Source organism: Branchiostoma lanceolatum, chromosome 6, assembly GCF_035083965.1.
Source record: "Branchiostoma lanceolatum isolate klBraLanc5 chromosome 6, klBraLanc5.hap2, whole genome shotgun sequence".
Taxonomy (NCBI): Eukaryota; Metazoa; Chordata; class Leptocardii; order Amphioxiformes; family Branchiostomatidae; genus Branchiostoma; species Branchiostoma lanceolatum.
This window is the reverse complement of record NC_089727.1, coordinates 5,087,844-5,097,964: the sequence shown is the minus strand read 5'-3', so window position 1 is coordinate 5,097,964 and position 10,121 is coordinate 5,087,844. Positions and strand designations below refer to the sequence as shown.

At 42.9% G+C, this 10,121-nt stretch overlaps 1 protein-coding gene across 1 annotated transcript; it reads right to left on the bottom strand.

The window, feature by feature from the left end:
- Nucleotides 1-1,177: 1,177 nt before the first annotated feature.
- On the bottom strand, nt 1,178-10,121 carry LOC136437208 (protein inturned-like). The gene is made up of 4 exons (XM_066431688.1): nt 10,081-10,121; nt 3,184-3,686; nt 2,299-2,384; nt 1,178-1,602 (listed from the first exon to the last, which is right to left on the bottom strand). The coding sequence occupies exons 1-4, from the start codon at nt 10,119-10,121 to the stop codon at nt 1,405-1,407; spliced, it is 828 nt and encodes a 275-aa protein (XP_066287785.1). The 3' UTR covers nt 1,178-1,404.

Genomic DNA, 10,121 nt, shown 5'->3' with positions numbered 1-10,121 from the left:
GTCTTGTATTTGAAGAATACACTAGCTAGAGCACGTTAAAGATCCCACCACCGCACTTGTCTATAAGAATATTATAAGTGTTCTCCGTACGAATAGGGGTCTACCGTGGTGTGCTCTGGCCATTACAAACTCATGCCTCATCCCGGCACCAACTCTCCAAATCACATGGAAAGTCTATAGTTCAGTTTTGTTGAGTTGCCGCCACCAATCAGCCCACATTTCTAGGCTTTGTTTTGTTTTGTTTTGTTGTTTTTGTTGTTCTTTTTGCCTGGAGCGATCCGCCCAAACACTTACCGTGTGTGATTCCCAGCTAATGCTTGGGTCACTTTTCCAATCCGGGGCCCGGCCGGGCAGTCTTTGGGAACGTTAAGTATAATATAAAAGACAATGAAAACGTACCAAAAATTATCTAAGAGCATAGCTTGTGCATATATATTGATATACATTTTGACTTCTCGTTTCCGCAAACAGCCCGGCCGGGTCCCGGCTGAGAAATGTGACCCTAGCACAAGTCGCTCCTCCCACCCCCTGCTTGGAACAGTAGACATCCTCCCCAGGTGAGCACGAGCTCAGCATTCCTCACCTGAGGAGCCTTAGCAGGACTTCCGTCTTATCAGTAACAGTTGTCTTATCACCACTCCTCAGACAGACATTCGAGAAGCATATAACGCCCTGGGGACATTGCTTCTTTATAAAGTTGTAAAAAGCCGCCTTTGTATCCGGTGCATTTGCCATTTCAGATAAGAGACTACGGTGACTATATAACATGGCACTCCTTGTGATATAGGGGAAAGGGTTACCCTCCAAGCAGAGGTTCGTGGAAAAGATTGTGACCTTTTTATCATATCCCCCGTTTTCTGTCGGCACTCTCCGATAGCAAGCTTTCTGTAGCTAGTAGTACATGCTAGCAGCTGTGTATATTGTTATGGGGGAAAGGTTTGCATCTAAATGTCATAGCAGTACGTAGCACTTTAGCACATTTGTTCATGCTAAGCACACCGTGGTCTATATGGACTGCAGTCAATAGCGGATCATACAGGCAGAATTCTAATAACTAAAGAAACATACACTATTCAGTCTTTAGCAGCAGCCCGTTTCATTTCAGCTATTCATAAACTCTACATATTTTAATACATTGAATGAATGAAGACCTTTATTGTACACATATACCCACTGGGTTCAGTACAGGTCACAAAAAAGTCACAGTTTACAAATACATAAATACAATGACAGGCTAGCACTAGTCTAATGATTACGTGAATTTGGCTTCTTCTCTCTTCTTAGTAATGGTGTAAACATAGGTTCAGATGTGCTTTATAATCGAGGGTTGACGTCGACAACTCAAATGTGAGAAAGTTACTGAGGCTACATGTCTTTTGCGTTCGGTGGCGCCATCTGGCGACTTCAGTCCTTGATGATCAACATCTCAGCTTTGCCGTCTCGTCCTCTGGGGTTCACGTTCGACCATTTAGACGAGAACAGTGATCCACTCTGCTGCGCATGCGTCTCATCTTTACTGGATTCCGGAACAGCGTCCAACTGGTGTACAGCGTTGCGCTTGCGTAGACTCGCCTTCTGTGACCTTTCAATCGTCAGAATCACCTAGGAAAGAAAATGTTTGAACATTGATCAGACGTATGCAGACTCAGGGTTCATCTTAGATACGCATTTGGTTACCCTGATAGAGATCGTCTGATAATGACGCCATAACAGTCAGCGAAATATGAATTACGTCCAGATAGACGGTAACGTTTTCAGCCTAACCAATGAATACGTTGATGAAAGTTAGACATCCAGGTAATAAGATACGCCAACAATAATTACTCAAGCAACTGGATAAAGTTTTGTCGCGTCTGACTGTTTCAAAACTTTATCCAGTTGCTTGAGTAATTATTTTTGGCGTAACCAATGAATAGACAAATGAAGTAAAGAAATACATTTTCATCTTGGACGGTTTGTGCGCAGGATATCTTAAATAAATCACATTATGCCGATAATCAAGTATGATGAACGTTGAGATTCACTTTGAATCAAACTCATACTGGATTTAGATAGATGCTAATAGCTGTCAAATCTGTATGCCCATTTGTATTCACTATTTTGTTTTTACATATTTGTGCTCTCTTTCTCTCTCTTTCTGTCTGTCTCTATCTATCTCTATCCATCCATCCATCCATCCATCCATCCATCCAGCTTCAGATGCTTCTCCCAGGTGACATCAGATCACAGAGATGTCCACTAAGAACTATGTTGACCCGAGATTTGTAGGTCATTTGTCCCACATTCCGGACACCGTACCTCCATAGGCTGGGAGATGGCCGCCAGCAGACTGCTGAGGTTGCCCCGGGTTACCGAGATGTCATTCAGGGCCGAGATACAGTCACCTGCGGTACAGACAGAGGCTAGACATTTATCAACTGTCGGCAGCAGCTATTACTAGATTTATCTGCATCTGGATCTGGTATAACCGTCCTTCAGCGTAAATCCCCTTCTCTCACTGGACCCGCGACACATTGGCGACCTCGCTGCGTCTTAAATTGGATCTGTGGTACCCTTGACTTTATAATGGGTAGTATAAGTATTACTAAAAAGACGACAAAACACATAGAATATTAGTTTTTCATCGATGAAAGTCGTTGAGCGCTCTTTCAAATCGCCGGGTCGCAGCGAGGTCGCCAACGTGTCGCGGGTCCAGTGAGATAGGGGCTTGACACCAGCTTCGCAGGCACGCGGCGCGTCAACATCTGCTTATATTACACTGAACGGCCTGTCACACCTAACCATTGAACATACAACTGTAAGCGTCGTTTAAAGCTGTCTAGTGAGGATGGCCCTACAGTGCTTGGTGGCATGTAACCCTGGCGAACAACACTGGCTTGATAAAGCCATCGGCAATGATGTCTTCTTTCTAGGCTGCGGTCACATATTACAATCAAAGTGTTCTAAATTATGTTGACAAATCTTCTTAGCGAAAGTAAAGCATCTTGGCTGTGGACCAGGGCCAGAAGTTAATGCAAATTAATCCCAAACTTCGTAGGTTGTCAGAAATAATCTTAACCTATTAGAAATCATGTACGCTTTGACGTTTCATCAGATAATGGGTCAATGACCAAACGGAGGCTGCCATTTCTTGGATGAGAAGGAAGATATCTATGATCCTAAAAAATAGGTTATATTATATACCTCTGCGTAGATTAGAGAGTCTTGTCAAAGCTCCATATTCCGGGAGGTCCTCGACGAAGATTCTTTTCCCGCTGCATTGATTGTCTGATCTGTCCTCTAATAACCAATCGACCCTTGTCAGTTTTTCTATCGGAAAGACTCCGTCCAATAAGTTCCCACCACCTCTCGGGTCTACCTTTAACCGCACGTGGAACTTCTGTAACTCCGCGCAGTTCGTCACAGCGTTCATTTTCTTCTCTACATTCAGTCCATTCGTGTATTGTCCCTTTACTCCGTTCCGCTTCCTCAAAAGAGTACGTAGCACACATTTTATGATCTTGCTAGATTTCCGTTTTTGTCGCATCAGGTCATCCTCTATGCCGGAATCTCTTCTCCGTTTATCGAGGTCAGTTTTGTGTCCAACTGTTCCGAGTCTTCTGTCCGGATCCGGATCTAGTTCCGGTTCCAGGTAGAATAACGACCCATCCGGACGCACATGCTTCGTCCACTCAGACTGTACGTTGCTGTAAGAAACCGCAAAGATCAGATCAGAATGATTATCTTATGCTACGGCCATATTTCCAAACCGGTGCCCGGTCGGGCAGTTTGCGGGAACGAAAAACGTCACATAAATGACAAAAAAAAACACTAAAATAAATAAGTGATGAGCATAGTTTGTGTGTATTTTTCATACAGTTTGATGCGAATCTATTTTTTGTTCCAGGAAACAGCTTTGAAATTGGTTTTGAAATGCTTGGAAACGGTTTGTAATTGTCTGTAGAAGGTTTGGAAATGGGTCTGGAAGTGCTTGGAAATTGCCTAGAGAAGGCTTGGAGATCTGTATCTGTATCTATATAGCCGGTATAACCGCCATTCGGCGTAACACACCAGCTTCGCAGGCACGCGGCGCAGCAACAGCTGGTTAAATTACGCCGAACGACCTGTCACGTAATGGGGTTTGAAGATTGCCAATAGCGTGGAGAAGCTTTCTCGCCGCATCGCTTCGAGCTTTCGTACTGTTCCCCATTCTCCAAGCAGAGGTTTCGATCAGGAGGCTTAGGAGTGTCCGGGATTTTTAACGCTGTCCTCCCTTCGTTAAAAGACGTCAAAAATCCCGGACACTCCTAGCCCCCCGATCGAAGCCTCTGCTTGGAGAATACTGTTCCCCCTTCAGAACCATTGTAACGAGAGGCCTTCTCTGTTGCCCCCAGAATGTTTTGAATGTCTGACGTTGGCTGTGGGCCCGAAGTGGCCACTTAGTACACACATAGGGGATTGATTAACCTCGGCTGGGTTGCCACATACAAGCTACGATGTATGTGAATTAAATATCTGTACAAATTATGTAGCAATAGAATACATACAAATGAACAGATGACAATATCACAAAAGTTACGTACTTTTAATGCTTAAAAGTATGTCTCATATCAAATTTACGGAATCAATGATATGTTTACGCAATTTTAACCTCCTTGGTTTACGACAAACGACACCTGGCCGCAGATATCTGGTTGAGTCTGTTCATCCATTCATGTTAACGTTTACTGACACAGGTCTTAATTTGCCTGGCGACAATTACGGCAAAATTCATCAGAAGCGACAGGGGGGCCATTCAAATCCACAAATACTTACATGGGATTAAGCTGGATTAAGTGGATTAACGATTTCAATGATCAATTTCGTGAAATAAAACCACTTTCGAACAGTGCTCTTTTGTTTACGGAGTTACTGTAGTAATCCGCTCGTCGTAGGCATGAGTGGTTAGTTAAGACGAGGAAACATACCACAGCACACAAAGATGTATTATCAATAAAACACCTGTCATGTTCCTGATCTCTTCGAGGTAAATTACTACATGTGACTCGGAATTAAAAACAATTGGCATGAAACGAAGGTAAAAATGTGTTGCCCTAGTCTCAATTAGACACAGAGGAGAAAAATATGCAATGATAGACACACCAATATGTAATTATAATGTAAACAATACTTGTGCGGCCAGCTTTCATAAATAGAGAGGTATTGATAGAAAAGCTAAAGGAATAGACGGGTGGCTTGTGTTTGCCCGTCCGCTGGAAAGCGGTTGGTTTAGGGTCTAAAGATCTTAATTCATCGTATAGTTTTAAAGAGCGGTTGCAGCTAGATATGCAAGGGTAAGTGCGGCAAGTCGATCTATGCAGACTAAATAGCCCTCGGCGCGTTTCTCCAAAGTTGGTATGTTACGCTGAAGGGCAGTTTTACCATCTGACTAACCACCTGTTATAAAACTTCCTCGACAGCTGACCTAGAAATTGGCCAACCCTACACGTACATGCGCATTACTTTCGTTCAATTTAAACCAGCCGGGGATATCCTATGGGATTAATATATTCATTTGTTACTTTCAAACAATTTAAACCATTCCCGAACAGTCTGGTGGGGATCAATGTTTTTTGTCTGTTTGATGTCTATTTTGAGCATCTACCATTCCTTTAAGACGGTGCAAGTAGAAAGCCCGACAAAAACGCCTAAAAACACGTCAAAAACCAGCCGGAACCCCTCCTCTGCTTGGAGAGTAGGTACGACTATTCTTACCGGATGGTGCGCGTAATTCTCTTTGTTCATGGGAGCAGTCTAGTAGAAGCGAAGTGCCTCCAGTGGCAATCGCTCTCTGTCACTTTCTTGTAAGGTGCACGGTGACCTGTCCTCGGACAGAATCTATGTATAGCCATGAAAATTGATCCCTTTGAATACCTTGCATTGGGGTTTTAGAATACGTTAGCAATCACATTTGAATGTCTTTCAGTTTGTTATATATAACAGGCACCTAGATGTCGTAAGGTGATACTGTCTTGTATAAGCGAAATGCCTCCAGTGGTAATCGCTCTCCGTCACTTTCTTGTCGAACAGAAAAGGTGCACGGTGACCTGTCCACAATAGAAGCTACATGTGAGGGTTACATGTACAATATATAAAAACTGAACGTTAGTGTAACAATACAAGATACATGACCGTGAAAATCACCCCCTTTGAATACCTTGTGTGCATTTGAAGGTACCGAGCAGTCGAATATCGATCACTTTTTCAGGAGAGTGAGAGAGAAAGAACAATTTGTGACCCACTCCGATCATTCGTCGGCTGAAAAAGGTTACGAACTGTGAATATATGAACGGCACTTTGATATTGTAAGGTAATATTACAGCAGCACATTAAGGTAGCGGGGACACCATGACTACTTTGATGTTTCAACAGATGTTTGAAGTAATGATCTTATCCACAGAAGACACAGGTTCTGTCTGTGCGTTTATGTGCTCTTCTAATCCCTTGAAACAAAAGATGTACAGCAGCACCTTAAGGTAGCGAGGAGGGGGTCCAGACGAAATAGTCGATTAAAGGTATATTTATCGCATTGAGGCAATTCTCTCTATTTCTAATTCCATTATGTTTCAAGTACTGTTCTAATCCACGGACGACACAGGTAGTGTCTATGGTTTCATCTGCTCTTCTAATCCCCTGAAACAAAAGATCTGCAACACCACCTTAAGGTAGCGGGGAGGGGGTCCAAATGAAATGGTCGCTTAATGTTCTTATTCCACGGAAGATACAGATGGTGTCTGTGCGTTTATGTGCTCTTCTAATCCCTTGAAACAAAAGATGTACAGCAGCACCTTAAGGTAGCGGGGAGGGGGTCCAGACGAAATAGTCGCTTAAAGGTATATTTATCGTATTGAGTCGATTCTCTCTATTTCTAACTCCATTGTGTTTCAAGTAATGTTCTTTATCCAAGGAAGACACTAATGGTGTCTGTGGCTTTATCTGCTCTTTTAATCCCCTGAAACAAAAGTTGTGCGACACCACCTTAAGGTAGCGGGGAGGGGGTCCAGACGAAAAAGTCGCTTAAAGGTATATTTATCGCAGCGAGGCGATTCTCTCTATTTCTAACTCCATTGTGTTTCAAGTAATGTTCTTATCCACAGACGACACATATTTAGCGTCTGTGGATTAATCTACTCTTTTAATCCCCTGAAACAAAAGGTGTTCAACACCACCTTAAGGTAGCGGGGAGGGGTTCCAAATGAAATGGTAGCTTAATGTTCTTATCCACGAAAGACACAGGTAGTGTCTATGAGTTTATCTGCTCTTCTAATAACCTGAAACAAAAGGTGTGCAACAGCACCTTAAGGTAGCGGGGAGGGGGTCCAAATGAAATGGTCGCTCGCTGACAGATTTATTGCAGGGATCCGATTCTTTCTATTGTTGACTCCCGCCATTATTGCTTTAGTGTTTCAAGTAATGTTCAGATCAACGCGGACACCCGCTGTGCCTATAGACAGAAGACACAGGTAGTGTCTCTGTCTGAGGTTTTATGTGCTCTTCGAGGGGGTCCATATGAACGGACAGATTCATTACAGAAACCCGATTCTGCATACTTTTGACGCCATTATTGCTTTGGTGTAACAAGTAATGTTCCGATAAACGCGGATACCCGCTGTAGATATCGACAGAAGCCACAGGTAGTGTCTGTATCTGCGGTTTTATGTGCTCCTCCAGTGGGTCCATGTGAAATAGGCGTTCGCTGACATATTCATTGCAGAAACCCGATTCTGCCTACTTTTGACGCCGTTATTGCTTTGATGTTACAAGTAACATTTCGATAAACTGCTGTGGATATCGACAGTAGACACAGGTGGTGTCTCTGTCTGCGGTTTTACGTGCTCTTCAAGTCGCCTGAAACAAAGGATGTGCAGAAGCACCTCAAGGTAGCAGGGATCGTCACTCGCTGACAGATGTACTTGGTGAAATAAATGGGACGTTTATTGCAAATTCCTGTCCGTAGGCTAATTGCAAGTACATGTACATGTAAGGGTCCTGTCACACTTGTGCGTACATTCAAGTGCGCGTGAGTTGCGCATTTTCTACTTCGACCCACCGTTGTGCAGCTTAGTGATCGAACCTATTAAAGAAATCACTTATTCGGCTGCAAACTTAACCTAAACCAAAAACATGTTAACACGTAACTCATGCGGACTTGTATATACGCACAAGTGTGACAGGGGCTTTACACGGAGTACAAGACAATGATAACAATATAACATATGACTACTTTAGTCTTAGCTACTGACACTAAGTTTTAACTTATTGGGTTCGGCTTCTTTTTCCGAGACAGTGGAAGACGAATGATCCAGCGGTCACATTCTCTAGCCCTGTGTGCTTTCTTCTTTGACATCGCCTTGTAATGTTCAGATAGACGTGGGCATGCACATGCTGTGTTTACCGACAGAAGATAGACATGGTGTCTCTGTCTGTGCTCGTATGCGCTATTCGGATCAGTACCTTAAGGTAGCAGAGAGAGGGTCTACATGAAATACTGCACAGTATAGTAGCTTTCTGTCAGATAAAACATTGAAGAGAGTTCAAGAGACCCAATTTTCTCTACTGTTGACTCCATGATTACTTTGATGTTTCCAGTAATTGTTCAGAACAACTCACAGATGGTGTCTGTGGATTTATGTGCTCATCTTATTCCCTGAAACAAAAGGTGTGCAACAGCACCTTAAGCTAGCGGGGAGGGGGTCTAAATGAAATGGTCTCTCGCTGACAGATTTATTGCAGCGGCCACATTCTTTGACTCTATCATTTCTTCTACGGGCAAGTGATCTTTATGTAGACGTACGCTGTGCTTTACCTGCAGGATGCACAGAGACCGTGTCTGTCTGCGATTTTATGTGCTCTTAGAGTCACCTGAAACCACAAAGGATATGCAGCAGCACCTTAGGGTACCAGGGAGGGGGTCCGTGTAAAAAAGGCAATTTCTAGTAAATTTCACTGCAGCGACCCCATTCTGCATATGTTCGACTCTATAATTACTTTTTTGTTTCAGGTGATTTTTTTCTAGACTCGGACACACGCTGTGCATATACATACCGACAGAAGACACAGATAGCCCCACTGTCTGGGGTTTTATGACCTCTAATGACCCCCTCTCAACGGTTGCATCAACACGTTCAGTCGTCATTATGGCACTTTGATGATAACCTTTGCCAACGGTTCTGTCGTGTTAGTGGTGCAGATTTTCAAACTGAGTGCAGGCTTTGGTTTACTCTTCTAGAAAATGTGATTGACTAACATGCAACATGCAAGATGCAACAGTGTCGTGTTAGTGGTGCAGATTTTCAAACTGAGGCCAGGTTTGGGTTTAGATGTGAACTCTTCATGCAACATGCAACAGTACGTGATGTGTTAGTTGAGTCTAGTAGAATAGAATTCCAAGAAGATACCATAAAACTCATAACTGTTCTTCGAAGGATCATACATGTTTCCGTCTTTCTCGACTGAAATTTTGCTTAACTCTGAGGTTTATAGAAAACAGGCAATATATTGGTGTTAAGTGTAGGCAGTGCTTATGGTACATATTTGAAGATTATTTTGTTTGTAGTTGGTTGTTCGTATATGCGATTGATAGTTTCCGGTAACGACGTTGAATTACGAGAGGACCTAATTAGAAGTTGGTAGTGAAACAATCGCTGTCTGCATGGAATGTTGGTAGTCCATTGAAACGCTATGGCAGCAACGTTTGTGTTTTTGTGGGCTAGAAATCTTTATACCACTGTATCGAATCGTTTTGCAAACTGTCTAGGGTATTACTAGTATCTGTTTTTTTCGTGTGCTCCGTTCGCCCATATCTCTTATCTATTGTTATTGACTAAATCAAGAATACAAGTTTGCTTTCTTAGAGGTGAGAAGGCACGTGGGGCTTACGCAGTTAGGTACTGAAAGCGCGTCAAACATAACACCGAAGGCGTCACAAAATTGTAAGAACAAAACTTTGAAAAAGCTAAAACTGTCTTCTTAGCCAGGAATATTAATTGATTATGCCTTTTCATGTAACGAACATCTCTTGTGTTTTTTGTCAAAGTATTGAGACTTATTTTTCGTACTCACCATTTTGCCAGAATTATCCGGATCGAGTCGAACTCGGCCAT

Bases quoted from the DNA above. Each gene is read 5' to 3' on its own strand.
- LOC136437208 (XM_066431688.1), bottom strand. From the start codon at position 10,121: ATGGCCGAGTTCGACTCGATCCGGATAATTCTGGCAAAATG. The intron at 3,687-10,080 runs GTGAGTACGAAA...GGTTTCTTACAG, and splicing joins CGGATAATTCTGGCAAAATG to CAACGTACAGTCTGAGTGGA. The intron at 1,603-2,298 runs GTACGGTGTCCG...TTTCTTTCCTAG, and splicing joins CCATCTCCCAGCCTATGGAG to GTGATTCTGACGATTGAAAG.